General features: G+C 44.0%; 1 protein-coding gene across 6 annotated transcripts in view; it reads left to right on the forward strand.

Moving 5' to 3' along the window:
• ANAPC10 (anaphase promoting complex subunit 10) overlaps positions 1 to 15,660 on the forward strand; it is a 529,205-nt gene that overhangs the window by 214,039 nt on the left and 299,506 nt on the right. For all 6 annotated transcript variants that reach the window (XR_011282252.1, XM_069631214.1, XM_069631218.1 and 3 more), the window contains one exon: positions 11,061 to 11,181. Coding sequence is in view for 5 of the 6 variants with exons in the window: in XM_069631214.1 (XP_069487315.1) it covers positions 11,061 to 11,181 (121 nt within the window). In the remaining variant the exon portion in view is untranslated. The remainder of the gene's footprint in view (positions 1 to 11,060; positions 11,182 to 15,660) is intronic.

The following is a 15,660-nucleotide window of genomic DNA, read 5'->3' on the forward strand; positions in this document are numbered from 1 at the left end:
AGAGGGAAGGCTCCACCAGATTACGAGGGATACTATACGGCAGCCCAGTTGCAGATGGTTTCTAACTGGGTAACACACCGGAGGGAGATTTACAACGCCTACTAAGGGACTTCCCCAGACACAGGGAAGGGATAGAACTATTGTGGGATCAGTCAATAATTAAAAAACTGAGTGCAATATACACAGTACCACGGGAAGTCTGGATGCAAATATTAAAGAACCCTCAAGACCCACATCCATATAGCCCGAACCTACCGCTGAGTTTTCACCCAGAAATTAGAAACGTACTGTTCAATCTGGACAGAGCTAGATTGAGAAACAGAGGATGCGTAAGGGTGGGAGACCTATACGAGGGCGGGAAAGTATTACCATTCCAGGATTGGCGCAAACGATACAATATGCCACTGGGGTCCTTTTTGAGTTATGCTCGACGAGTCCAAAGATTGGCTTCCCTGTGGGTTTATTACTCAAAAAGAGGTAAACTCCCTATTTTTTAGTGTTGGGGGATCAATTCTCAAATGTGAGTAGAAGTAATATGGAAAAGGAAACGAGAATTGATTACCTCCTCTCTACAAAAACTGCCTGAGGGTACAAAATTGGTGCAGTTGTACACAGTTAAAAAAAAAAAGTCAAAAACACGGGAGTTCACATTATCCCTTGTGATCACTCGATTGATGCAAAATCCTCAAAAAATTAGAGAAAAGCCAGAGAAAATTAAAAAGCAAAAGTTAATCTAATCATATATATTAAACACATGGTTTCTTAAAGCACAATATAGAAAACTAGACAAATGGGTGTTAAAGAATAACCTACAGAAACATAAACATTTCTTTATATATACGGGGTGTAAGTCACTAAGTAAATGAAGTTCAAAATAGTTGGTACAAAAAACTGACTACATTAGCAGTCTTTTTTCGGGATAGTCGACATGTTTCGGCCATTAATTAGATAAGACACTTATCCCTAGTGTCTTTTCAAAAGTAGATGTATGGGCCTTCTTCAGGACAAAAGGATTTCTTCTATTTTCACATTAATGAGTTACCCCAATGTGTGATGCATCTATGGCATTGCTGATCTATTTTTTTTTGTTATTTTTTTTTTATTTTCCAATTAAACAATACAACACGGTATCATTTTCGAAGCGATTGTATGATTATATTAACTCTCCCTTTCCCTCCCGCCCTCACCTTTAGACCAAGACCATACAGGTGGGCTGCAGTTCGAATACGACGGGGTTCAATGCTGGCTGTCCGAGTCCTCTCCGGAGGAGCTGTCTTCAATGCTATAGAACAGTGACGTAGTGAGGGCCACCCATTGTAATAGGTCATCAGAGGTGTCTGTGCTTTGTTGTAATTGCGCCAGTTCCTATGCTCGTGTTTCAGCTGCGGACCATCTTTGTAGGTCGGCCCTCCACGTCGTAATGCTGGGGGCTGCGGGGCTCTTCTAGGCCATCGCGATCCGTCTTTTAGCCAAAATGTACATTAGGTCCTTAAGCCTGTTCAGGGGCCTGTTCTTCTTGCTCCTAGGGTATGAGCCCAAAATGCACGCCTTGGGTGATTGCACGTCCAATATAATGTTTGCTTCGGCTTCTTTCTCGTTGATTAGGGTCCAGAAGGCGTTTATGGCCGGGCAACCCCAGAACATGTGAGGCATTCCAGCTGAGGGTTTGCGGCATTTAGGGCAAGGCACAGCGCCCGTGCTACTGAATCTGGAGATGACGTCCGGGGTGAGGTAAGCCCTGTGGATGATGTAGAACTGAATGAGCTGGAAGCGGGCGTTCCTGGATAACTTTTTGTGGTGATATGTTATGGTCTCCCACTCTTTGTCTCCGAACGAAGTGCCGAGTTCTTGTTCCCATTTTGCCTTGCTTTTAAGTTCGTGTTGCGAGGCACAGTTGAGCATGATCTCATAGAGCCATGAGGTTTCGTGTCTGCCTTCTGCCGTGCTCAGTAGGTTCTCAATAGCCTCATGCCCAGTGTTGAGGGTCTCTATCTCGGGCCAATGTTTCATGAGGTTTTTCACTGTCGCTCCATGCAGGAGGAATTGGCCTGGTGGCATTCCTGCAGTTCCATAAACGATAGGATGCCATGGTCGTCTACTAGGTCTCCCAGGGTGGCGATGCCGAGGGGTTCCCATAAGTTCCTGATCGCCTTCTGGTCCTCTGGTCTGGTCGACATAGTAGCAGCTATCGGGATCTGGGGGAGAAGGGGTCGGCCACTTTGGCGAACATGCAGGCTCTTCTCCAGATCCTGGTGCCTAGCGTGATTAGGTATGGATTTTGTTGTTTTGCGTCCGGCTTGATCCAGAGTAAGTCCCTAAGCAGTGTCTGAGGGTCGTAATAGGCGTGTATCCGAGGTGGGGTCATCGGCCATCCATTGGATCACATGTTTCAGCTGGCCTGCTAGATAATAGAGTTCGAAATTGGGGATATTGAGGCCTCCTTTGTCGTACGGTCTTTGCGTTACATCTAGGGCGACTGTCTTCCTTCGTGCCATAGAAATTTCCTGCAGAGTTTGTTTAGCTCATTGAAGTATTGCCGGGGGATATTGTACGGGACATTGGTGAAGAAATACAGTAGTCTCGGCAATGCTACCATTTTGAGGAGCCCCGCTCTGCCAGCCACCGAAAGGGGCAATTTGCTCCAAAAGTCCATCGATTTAATCAAGCCAACTTTGGCGTTCTCAGTGTTCAGCGCATGTTCAGTTCTGGGGTCGCGATGGATCTTGATGCCTAGGTAGTTGAATGAGGTGGGCTCCCATTTGAGGGTTAGTGCGGGGAGGTGTTCTACATTAGTGTTGCTTAGGGCGGCTAAAGGGTACAGGCAAGACTTGTCGTGGTTGATTTGGATCCCTGTGCATCTGTGAAACCCCCTCAATATCTCCAGTATGTAGGGTAGTATGTGTTCGGGGTCTTTAAAATAGAGAAGCATGTCGTCTGCGTACATGGAAACTAGGTGGGTCACCCCATTTATTGTTATGCCCCCGTCACCGTACTCCTGCCTGAGGTATGCTGCCACTGGCTCGATGGCTAAAATGTAGAGTAAGGGGGAAAGAGGGCAACCCTGTCGGGTCCCTCTGAAAAGGCTCCATTTGTCAGAGAATTTGTAATTAGTTTGCACCCTGGCTATGTGGTCTGTGTTGGTGAGTTTGACCCACTTTAAGAAAGCTGGCCCGATTCCCATCTTGGCCAGTGTGGCGTGGAGCCATTTCCACCGGAGCGAGTCAAAAGCTTTGGAGGCATCCAAGGACGCCACCGCGCATCTATCCAGCCCGCCCTCTGTGCTATATATGACGTGATGCAGTTTGCGCAGGTTTTCCATAATGGATCGACCTTGCACGTACCCGGTTCGATCTAAGTGGATCAGGTGCGGGATGACGACCTGTAGTCTCCTTGCCATTAGTGCCGTTAGTATTTTATAGTCCACGTTTAGCATGGACAAGGGCCTGTATGAGCCGCAGTTAGTGCTGTCTTTGTTGGGTTTTAGCAGGGGGATGATGGTGGCCTCGTGCATGGATCGGGGAGGCGGCCCTCCTCGTACGCCTCATTGTATACCTGGGATAGTAGTGGTGCTAGTATGTCTTCGTAAGTTTTATAAAATTCCCCGGGAAGCCTGTCAGGCCCTGAGGTCTTCCCTGAGGGTAGTGACCTGATGGTTGCCATAACCTCATAGCATTGCTTATCTATAATAACATACAAACTTAGAATAGCATCATAGAGTGATTGTTCATAAACATTCACAGTTCATTTAGTTTCTTGGAGGCCTGCTTACCATACTATGGAAGGTGTCACATTTAATGCATAGCATTCACTGTGTTTGAGAAACATAGGCATCAGACAAATGAACTGAATTGACAACAGAATACAAAACGTTACATAACTGCACCAATATTTTTACTTACATCTCAGGCAAAGTGAGAAAAAGATTGACATAGGTTTATGCCATATCGGTAATTTCATTAGGTTGGACAAAACGTGTGCACATGAAGTTTCATCATTGTGGCAAGAGAAAGTTGCTCATTTTTACCTACAATAGAAATGTTATTATTGGTAGTGTGTTAAAGCTACATTTGCGAAGTTATTTTGCATAGATCCTTTGTTACCAGAAAGTCTAAGTTGACTCCTAGAAATAAGCTTGCTGTGTGAGCACTATGATTACTTGAGGCAAAAGACTGAAAAGGACGACAATTCGAATCTTACGAGACGGGGCAATGGATAAAGGAACCTGAAGGGTACTTCACAAAAGTTACTTCATTTTTAGTCTCAGAGAACATGAGTGAAGATACAAAATTCCAACTGACAAATGTAAAAGGAAATCAATCTGAATGACTCGGTATCAGTTATGAAGAGCTGCAACCCCCGCCAGATATAACTAAAAAAAAAGAAGGGACAAGCAGGTCAATGACTTACTGTAAAATGGCTCACTGGGCGCTATAGGCTCATTGATGAAGGGTTAGTGAAGGGTTAAGATGATGATCTGTGTAGTGAGTGAGACCCACACCTGTGCAGCAACCAGGTGGAAGGACTACAGACCCTCTATCCCGAACACCCAAGCTAGAGCACACACATCACACTAAAAGTGGGGTCTGCCTGAGACTGTAAAGAATATAATTGGCAACAACTGCTGGTTTCTTGTCCTACACAATATTGTTCTGTTGATTTAACGTTACTTTGAAATGTATGTTGAGATATGAGGGAAAGGTATATAAGACTTGTTAAGTGATTTTCTAAAATGGTAGGGCCAGTTGGTGATTAGGATTTTAGACTGAAGACTTGTTTTCTATGGACTTGACCTGCACCCTTAGGTTTTGTTTTGATAGGCAGGCAACTTCCCTCACAGCAATAGGGCGAGTTTGGCTTTTTTGCTTTTCTTTTTAATAAATCTCTTAATGATGACTCTACGTAGTCCGTGTCCTTGTACGTAATCCGTGTTCTTCCATATTGCCCTCTCTCCAACTCCTAAAGCGGAAGTCCACTGTAGCTTTAATTGAAAATGAATGGTGAAATGAAAGCAGAGGGTGCTTTGGGGATAAGGGACTGAGTGTGCACATTACTGCATTTGTGCAGTGGCTTAATTTCTTTAATCCATTGCTGAACAAGTGCAGTTCTCCCATGCCCTTTGAACTCTGTCCCATAAGTAAGGAGGAAATAAGACCAACTAGGAGTGTGCAGGTCATCTGGATGTGTAACCTTTATACCATTTATCGCCCTCTTCTCCCCCGGCAACTCCATCACGACCTTCTGCAAACGTCACTAGAATCCCCTTCCCCCGTTTTCCTCTTTCCTCTCACACAGTGCTTCAAGAGCTCATTCATGAAAGAACTGTGCATGTTCCTATGCACTGTTATTTTTTTTTTTATTGTGTCCTGTGGTTTAACAATTTAACCTTAACACAAAATCAGAGTACTAACAACAATCTAATACACATGGTAATACCAATAAATGCTATCCTTAAAAGATCACAGCTCATGTATCCGAAAATGCCCTCGCATTCAAAAGATTAAATTACATTTATTTACAGATATTCAGACATTTAAAAGGTTATCAAGTTTGTCTAAAAAGAAATTGATACAAGGCAATTCGCATTGACAGAGAAATAAGTACCTCTCCCTAAGGAATTCCAACGGGGACAATCTAAAATCTTGCACAAATCTTATAAAACTATTTGAAGGTTTGGCAAAGTGCTACATTCTAAAAACAAATGGTTAAGTGATTCAACGTTCGAATGACAGTATTGAGAGTCGGGGCTCCGAACTCAACTCTTTCCACATAGAACGATTTTCTCCTGTAGGCAAACATTTAAAAGGAAGTGCAAAATCGAACTAGCAAATCTCCATGACGGATATTTTGACAGATAATGTGCTGGAGAACCCAATTTGCAGTGGCCATTTGCTAAATCTTTTGTAATTAGTGTTAGACCAATCTAGTCACCAAAGACGTTTTTTACTCACTGCCAGGTTTTCTATCATCTCATCCAAATTAAGACCTTTTTTTCCAGTTGTATTGTGCTATCCTTCGATGGAGGTTTGGCAATTTGTGGCATATTAAAATTCCCATAAACTGAATGCGGTGGGGGGCAAACAAGCTTTTCACATAACTGGACCCTCTTCCAAAGAATTTTAACATTCATGGAGAAAATGCCCAACTCATATCAAATGGGGGTCATTGACCCAGACTGTGGTAACGCTAGTGTGCCTCTTGTGAGGGTGCAATAGTGAGAGATCGACACAAGTGTGGTATTTCAGTTGCTACAGAATTTTATTAAAGTATAAGTAGGGTTGGGGAAAGGCTTCGCTAGCCCTAATGCGAAGAGGGGTTTCCCTGCCTCAACATAATTCTTAAATGGGTCCATCAGAATGTCAAAAATAAAGAAATCTAGCCCTCACACTGACAACCAAACCCAAAGGTGCAAAGTAGAGTCTTCGTAGCAGATCATTCAGAGTTCTTTTCAAAAGTTCCAAACACAAAGTTCCAATTGGTGCAAAAACAAAGTTCCACAGGGGTCAAAAGAAGGTCTCCCTTCTTTTAACTTCGGCACAATGTTCACAATCCTAGGGCATGTCTCTCTTCCCCAGGTTTCTCTTCCTTTTACACAGCCAACCGGATTCACTCTTCTCCCCGGTGCTGTGACTAAGAAGAGTAGTTACAACTGTTCTTCTTATATAGGTGCAAGTGCCACATTTGCGTAACACAATTCTATTCCCAGGTAGACTTAGTGTACTCTCCTGCCAAGTACTACCTTCTGCCACAAGTGCCCTTCTTCATATGGATGCAAGCCCCAGACTCGCCTGGCTTTATCGGTTCTCCTTCTAGGTAGACTTGGTGTACTGTCCTGCCAAGTACTACCTATTGCACATCCAACCTGGTTAATCTTTCTCTTGGGTACTGTGACTGAATATGAACAACTTTGGTATTCCCTTCTGTCTTCCTCTTTCTAGGTAGGCTTGGCTTACTCTCCAGCCAAGTGCTAACATATTGTACAACCAAAGATCTAACCGCTTCTTCGCTATCATTTTCAGGACCCAAGACTTCTGTTCAGAGTTTTCCTCCCCTTTCCACCACCTCTTCTCCTTATCAGGGTCTCAGGTACAGAGTATTATTTCCCCCTTTTCTCTTGCCATAACTTCTGCTCCTAGCGGTTCCCTGCCCCTTCGCATACCTGTGGGTTTGGCTCGCGAGGGCGTCCGCTTTCTTCCAGCTTCCTCCTTCAGCCACAGGCCTCGTGCTGCTTGCAAAGGCTCTGCTTGGTTTGAAACTGCTCTGCAGCGCTGGCCTCCCTTCAGGAAGTCATCTAGCTTCGGACACCTTGAGATCGCCTGCTGTCTTCATCTGATAGCCTACCGTCCCAGCCAGTATCTCGGGACTGGTTCTAGGGCGCTCAACTTTGCCCTGGACATCCCGGTTTCCTTCCCAGGTTTAGCAAACACAGTCCTGTTCCTCGCGGCTCCTCCAGGGAGGGACTTGTCCTAGTTTGGAGTACTGAATTGCTTTTTATTTGTTAGTCCGGTTCAACCAAATTTAATAGGCTGGTCTGCTTACTGCGATTCCACTGGGTGCTCATCTGCACTCCGCATCTTCATTGCAGTACTATTTTTCAGGATGTCATGACTGCTCTTCTGCTTCTCAGTATAATTGAAAGGAGGACAAACTTCTGCCTTGTTTGCATACATAGAAGTATTGAGGAGTCTTGCACCATGGATGGGGTAAGAGGTTGAGGGAACTGGGATCGTAGCAGAAGTGTACTCCGCCTCTCCTAGGGTGTCATCCCTCATCCCATGTGGGTGTTTCCTCCCCATTTGATCCTCCCACGGTAAACCAGCCCCAGGGGGATTATTTGACTGTGGCAGCAACGCCCTGCGGAATGAGATGGGTTATCCCCCATGGGAGAGGGGAAGACATCCAAGGATCCGTCACAATCTCCTGAACAGGCCCTCAATTATATCCATATCGTAATCGCTCAGCTGATGCTATATTTCTAAGCCATAACAAATAATGGGGGTGATGTTGTCCTCATAAACTGTCATTACTTATTTCAGCGAGTACTTTCCGAAAAGAAAAAAAAAATCTATTTGGATGCAAGTGCTTCGCTTTATCCAGTAAATACTTAATCAGCAATTGTTTCCCCTGGATGATACATATATGAAAGCCCAAATATCTCAATTAGTAACCTCTTCAATACACTGATCCATACCTGCTTTCCTGATTTCTTGCCTGCCCTAAATACCAGCATTTTACTCTTAGCTTTTTTCATTAAGAAATTTGCTATGGAATACTGTTCTAATGCATTTAGCAATCGAGCTATGCCCACTTTCCTACAATCAATAAGCAGAAGATCATCCACGTACGTGATCCAATAGATTTTTGGGGCATAGACTACTGGTAAGGTAAAAATAAAATGTGCCAATTACTCCCCTAAATTGGCTAGATACTCTCACATATGTCACTGTTATCGTCAATTTCACTTTCAGAAGAAGATGCAAGTCTTGGGTCCTTTCTTTTTGGTGTGAAGGCCGTCTGTGAAGAGAAAGGCCAGTTGCCACCTTGCAAGCCTGATGGCATCCACAGGCAAACTAAGGTAGATTACAACAGGAGGGCTGAAATAAAGAGAAAAGCAAGTAGCACAAAAACCCCTCTTTAGTTGTAAAATAACTGGAGAGGGGGTTTTTGTGCCACTGGCACCTGTCCGGAGCATATGAATTATAAATTCATAAGTATCACAAAAAAATTACCAGGAACAAAAAAGCAACAAACATTTAGGATGCTTTCAGGAAACAAATGGTACAAGAAAAAGGAAAAATACAGACAAAAACAGATTCACGGTTCAGCAAAATGAAAGGAGCAGGGAAAACACTAGAACGAAGAGTGGATTAATAAGGAAAAAAAGGAGGCAGGACGAACGCAGGAAGGCAGCTTAATACTTCTCTGATAGAAACTTCACGGGAGAGTTGCAACACACAGATCTGAGCGTTGGAAAGGAATAAATAACGTTACTTTGGCGGACGCCATTTTGGAGAAAACAACCGACCGCTAAATGCGGTCATCCAAAAAACATGGCAGCATTGTGTAATGGCCGCCCCCTCCTCCACCGATGCCACAATGACCAACGAGAAGACGTGACCAATGCAAATTAAACACATAAGGGGCAAGGTCATAGCCTTGCCGCAATTCATTAGATGTACAAATGGCTCTTGAAGTGCTACCCATTTGCCTTAGCCTGACTCTTAGAGAAGTATTGCTATGCAGGTGTATCGGAATACTAAGTAAGTGGTTCAGAAATCCCCATTTTTGCAATTTCCTTGTATTTCCTTTTTGTAAATAGGGACTATATTAGCAGTGGTCCAAGTCACTGGCATAGTTTGGGTCTGGATAACCATTTTAAATAAGTCCTGCAGTGTGGTGGCCCAAAACCTCAGATCTGTCTTAAAAATCAGTTTACAGAGCCTGTTTGGACCAGGAGCATAGGACTCGCTACACTTGACAAATTATCAATTCAATATCCGTGCAATCAAATGCTAAATCCCAATTCACCAAAGGATTTGCACAGACACTAGTTTCAAAGCAGCAAATCCAACTAGCTACCAAAATGGGATTTTCTTGAGCAGTTCACCCCCCCCCCGCACCCTCCCACGCTCCCCCCTCCCCCCCCCCAACCCCCTGTCCAGAGTTCACCAGCTTCCAATAATTTTGGTTCTCTCTAGTCGATATGCAAAAAAATGAAACTAGAGAAAAAACTCGGTGAACATTTTTATGTCTTTCATTAGGTGAAGAATCGGCACAATGCTTTCTTAATTGAGACCATAAAATCAATCCTCGCTCTATCAGTCCAAACAAACATTTACAGCATGGAGTTTAGAATTGGAACAGTTCCCCTGTTAAAAAGATGAAATACATCCTAGACTGGAGTTGGCAGCTGAGGGGAACTGCATTTGGACCCGTGAAATTCCATATCAACACTCAATGATCACTCAGAGCACCGTCGCAGACTCTAAGCCAGTTAGAGAATTGGAACAGTTTCCCTGTTACAAAGATGAAATCCATCCTAGAATGTTGCCTTCCTCGGTGCCAAGTGTAATTCACTTTTAAATCTCCCTCCAAATTACCATTGAGGGACAGGAAGTACCATTTCTTAGAAAAACTAGCCCAAGCAAGTCCCTTTTTACGCTTATTAACACTCACCCAACCCTGCATGATTCTTGCTTTGCTTCCCCAAGCAATCAGTGTTAAAATCCCCAGCTATAATGACCAAGTTCTCTTTATGACTGCTACACCAATCTAAAATAAAGCTCTACATTTCCCCAAATAGAACAGCCTGTGTAACCTCCAGACAATTGCAACAAAGATTCATAACAAAATGTCCATCTTTTCTACTCAAGTCGAAATTCGAGTAGCTTGCAAACAAGGGGGATAATTAACCAGGAATTGCATGTCCCAAACCCATTGAGTACTTACTGCCACTAGCAAGCACCTCCCCACCCTCCTTGTTCTCCCAATCAGACCACCCAGCGCCACTGTTGGCAAATATAATACGCATCTAGCGTCACTGGGTTCAGCAGAATAGTTTCTTGTAACAAAATCGGCTCCCCAACCGAGCCTAACAATGAATTGTTTCTGGGTGATCTGAGAAAAACCTTGAGCATTCCAGGACTAAATGTTGAAAACAGTTTTCTAACTCGGGCCACTGGATTGGCTGCCAGTAGGGTCCCTGCAACCCATAACCAGTCTTCGGGCAGAGAATGTAAACCCTGTATCGTATCTGATAATATAAGACTCCTAGGTGAATTATTCCCAACTGTGCAAGAAATTGGCAGAGACTTCTTCTTATTTGAAGACAATATTCCTTTTTTACAAAAAAGGACGCTGGTTGAATTCTGTCTTAAGTCATCCATGGAGGAAAAAAGGTGCTTTTGAACAATATAATCCCATTGTTCGGCTCCGAGATCATAGTTGAATTAGGTTTATGAAATAAGTTAACTGCCAATGTATTTATTTTGCAGTAAGAGCCTTGTTTAAGCCTTGTTTAATTACCCTTTGTTAAAAATGTCACTTCGGATTTTTATTTTTAGAAGAAAGACAACCGTGAAAACATTGTGTATTTATACAGATTACAAATCAGACGAAAGCTACACACCCAGCAAAATCTCTGTCCGAGTGGGAAATAATTTCCACAACCTTCAGGAGATCAGGGTAGGTCCATTGTACTTGCCTACATTTTGTATTGTATTGCTAACAGTTTGTGTTGAATTTTCTTTAAAATGGAGTACTTGTAAGCACTCATTGGCTGTTAACTGATTAATGAATTTGGATCTTAGGTTTCCGATTGATCTGTTAGTTGAGCTATCGACTATAAATACTATAGTGATTGGCCAATGAAACAAAACTAGCCGTTTTGTGGGATTTGGGTGTTGTGACGCAGACACATTTGGAGCATTTTGTCTTACCCAAGTAACTCTGCTGCTAGAATAGCATTGATCTAACAAAATATGTTCAGGGGAATTCTGTTTAGAACACAACTGTGGAATACTTTGCATTGTGTCCTATTAGCAGAGCAGAAAAAACACATTAGTCTTGTTTTAGTGGCGTGGCAGTACTCCTAGCATTTGAATAGTTCATGTATATGATAGAAATTGACATTGGAGTAAAATAACCACTTAACCACATAATAAACTGCATTTTGAATCCAATTAGGCCTTAACAGAAAAAACGCAACAATGCCATAGTTTTTCTGGTCTCGGTCTAGAAACCAATCTGAAAATGCTTGATATCAATTACTTGGTAGTCCCTATGAATATTCATGTTAGAGAACGAGATAGCCTTCCCTACTTCGTCCCTGCAAGCTTTTCTAATTCCGGTACCATATCGCTGACCATGCAGCTCTTCAGTTGATCAAGAGCAAAAAGTGTGTTTGGAAGGGTGAAAAGGGGGCAATTGGCCCACCAGGCTGGCAAGGTTATTGTTCACTTGGGCTGGAATGTAGTATGTAAAATAAATGAGCGAATCCTTCAGATGCCAGCCTACATGGTGGAAGGAACAGAATGCTGCACATCCTGCTTGGCTCCTGTGTAGATGGTGTGAGGCACTAGCATTGATTTCAACAATGTTGCAAATTGACTTGGGTGGGGAGGAACCCCACTCATGGACCTCCATAGTGTGCGAGTGAGAGGTTGATCGCCCACAGCAAAAGAACTCTGCAGCTTTTCATGATTCCTTGGTGCTGAGTAAGTAAATGTCCATGTTTTATGTTGTCCTCTGTTTCACCTTGCGATAATGCTTCCACAGTGTTGTGGTGAATTTCTTGATCACTGATGGGTTAATTACAAAACGTTTAGTAGCACTCCCAGAAAAGTTCGCCATGGATGGTTTATGAAGTTCGCCATGGATGTTTTATGGTGCTTACTTTGTCTATGAGGATATTTAATTGCCCAGAACATATATATATACCCGTGCTTCGCACAGTAATTCCCAGTCCAGTCCTAGTTTGAAGTTCATTCAATGAGCGAATATAGATGATGTTGCATGGTTGTTTGCATTACCCGAATAACAACGCAATCAATTGCAGCTTTTTTGAGTTGGAGCGTTGAGATTGCGCAGCATCATTATTTGTGTCCCGATCTACAGCCGAGGCAGCAGCAACCTCAACAGAAGTGCTGTACGTGTGTTTTTTTTATAAAACCTTTTTTTTAAATTGTTTTTATTTGGTTTTCTTAAGATCTGAACAGGAGTCAAAAATGCAAGAAGTAACGTTATCCCCGTACCCTACCCTGTACCGATCCTTGGGCCACTTTACCATTAGTCTTTACCCTATTTCCAGAATGCAGAATTTTTTTTTTCCAACATTGTTTTTATTATTATTTTGGCTTGACAAGCTATACAGAGCTTCAAATGTTACATACGTTTCTCACTTGTTAAAGTGTTTGAGAAAAAAAGAAAGAGCAACAAAAAAGAGAACATCACTGAACATAACTGGGTCATCATGTGTTATGAGATTTCATCGAGAATAGAGTCCCAAACAACAACTAGGGGGAGAACGGGGGGTGGGGGTGGGGGGGGAAGAAGGAGCTATGTGGAAGTTAGAGATAGAAGACTGCTTAATTCAGAGTTGGTGTAGCATCAAAGTTTCGGTATTCCTTTGTAGCTTGGCATAGGATGGGTTCCTCCGGTAGAGGTTTTGCTAGGTTAGTGTCTCTAGTCTGTTTAGCTTTTAGCGACTTGGAGATATACAGGGGCCTTTCCGCATTTCAACCCTTTTATTCCATCTCGTTCTTTTAAGTCCTGGGTTTCCATCCAGCGTAGTGTCGGGGGCTGTCTTGCCAAGCCAGGGAATTGCTGCACGAAGTCCAGGAAGGGGGCCCAGGTGCGTTCTAATTTGGGCCTATTGCCTAGTCTGATGGTCGTGACTTTCTCAGCTGCCACAATGTCCCAGCACTTGGACCACCACATTTGCGTAGATGGGCCCTCCGGATTTTTCCAAAGTCTGGCGATGGCAGAATGCAGAATTTATGTGGGCAGTATCCTTCTCTGAAATCTTCATGTAAGAAGTCCCTCACCTCCTCCCAGTCAGTTGTAAATTTGGCTTGGTTACCCTGTAATGAACATGTCATTCATTCCATCGCAATGAACTGCCAAACCTTGGCCAACCAGTTCTGTTCTACTGGGGGGTCCTTGACCTTCCATTGTTGCGTGACCACTAGAAGAGCTGCCAATGAAAAAATTATATATGCCATCCCGGTAGTCTTTGCCCATAGCCTTTTGGTCGGTCCATTTAGGCACAGTAGGCCCTCCCTTGGACCCCTGAGCGTCTCCATCCAAAATATTGCACGCAGATGTTGATTAATTTGTTTCCAGAACGCAGCCAGTTTTGGGAACCCACCAAATGTGCAGCCAGTCCCCCACCCTGCCACATCCCTGCCAGCACTCCTCTGAAGTATCAGGGTACACTTGTTTTAAGCGAATTGAAATGTAATGTCAGCAAAACATTAGCTTATACCAAAACTCTCATCTGCATTGCTTGAGTCAGTCTTGGAATATCCCGCCAGAGCCCTTCCCAATCTTCCTGTTGAATGGGTTCACTTAGCGTTTCTTCACATGTGGTCGCATATTTTGGGGTTGCAACTGGTTCCGCGTCTTGCCCTATTCTGTATATATTGGAAATGAGACATTTGTCCCATTGGTCGGTGGCTAGGAATTTTTCAAACTGGGTGAAGGGATGAGTGGCCGTCTTCCTCTGTGTTGGATCCATTAGCCAGTGACGTAGCTGAAGGTATTGCATCCCATCTGTTTTGGATAGCCCCAAGTCTACCTTACACTTGGAGTACGTCTTTATGTCCTACCCTTGGACCATATCCCCTATTTTCGGACATCCCATTTCTTTCCATTTCTTAAAGGCCCCAGCAGCCACGCCAGGGGTGAAATGGGGCTTGCTGAAGATCGGGGTACATGGGGAGGGCAAGGTAGTAAATTGCATATTCTGGGCCAGTGAGTCCCAGGTGCTTTCATCTAGTTTTGTGATATCTGACCTATGCATGTTTCGTGGGTGGTCATCTTTATGGAGCCATAATACTTCCCCCAGGGGTGCGCCAACCACAGCCTGATCCATCTGACGCCATTTCTTCCCTGGTTCAGGAGCTGGCCAATCTTTGATGACTCTGATTTGGGCAGCCCTATAGTACATGCAGAGGTCCGGAAGGCCCAGTCCCTCTCTTTTGGTCGGTGCTTTGAGCAGTTTCAGTGCTACCCAGGGGGTTGGGGGTGGGGGGGGAGGTGGGCTGTGATTCCAAATGTATGGGTTTTTAATTTTTGCACTGCTCAGAAGAATAATTCCGGTACTATGATCATACTCTCTAATATACTGATGTTTTTTCCGTAGCTTCCTAGAGGTATTGTGCTTCATTCTATCCATGACAGCCTGGAGATTTTCTAATTGGGTTCCCAGGGCCTGTTGTTGCTTTCGCCATCAGGCCCAGAGGGCTATCAGCTCTCCACTAATAGAAGCCTTAAAAGCGTCCCATACCATTGGTTCGATATTACAACACCTCAGTTAAATTCAGAATATTCTCTCCCCCCCGCAGTATAGTGTCAGTTAGCGCTTCTTTAGGATAGGCCCAGCTCCACAGACCCTTCCGATGTCTGTGTAGGTAAAGTGTCAATGCCATGAGGGCGTGGTCTGAGAGGGTTATCGGGAGAGTGTCTATATGATGTATTCTGCACAACAGCGTGGGTGAGGCCCAAATATAGTTGATGCGGGAGAATGTGGGAGCAGAAGGTGTACCCCGGATCTGTTCCCTTTATTGTAACCCACATCATGCAGCGGCAGGTGTTCCATCTTCCGTTGCAGCGCTGATGAACGTGGGGGGGGGGGGCTGGCGTTGAGTTAGAGCTTTTGTCCATATTGGGGTCCGAAGCTAGGTTGAAATCCCCCATCAGTATTGTCTCCTTGTGGGCAAACCCCTCCACGTCCGAGAGTACCCCTCTCAGGAATCCATCCTGTCCTGTGTTGGGAGCATAGACCATGGCGAGTGGGAGGATATACGTAGCTATTCGCAATACTACAAAGAGCTAAATCTCCTCTTTATTTATTTTTGTGGACAAGATCTGGGCAGCTAGCACTTGTTTAATGGTGATCAGAACCACCCCACTTTGCCCTTGGCATTAACCTGCAAGACCTGC

Source organism: Ambystoma mexicanum, chromosome 6q (genome assembly GCF_040938575.1).
Source record: "Ambystoma mexicanum isolate Mex_15411 chromosome 6q, UKY_AmexF1_1, whole genome shotgun sequence".
NCBI classification, from domain to species: Eukaryota; Metazoa; Chordata; class Amphibia; order Caudata; family Ambystomatidae; genus Ambystoma; species Ambystoma mexicanum.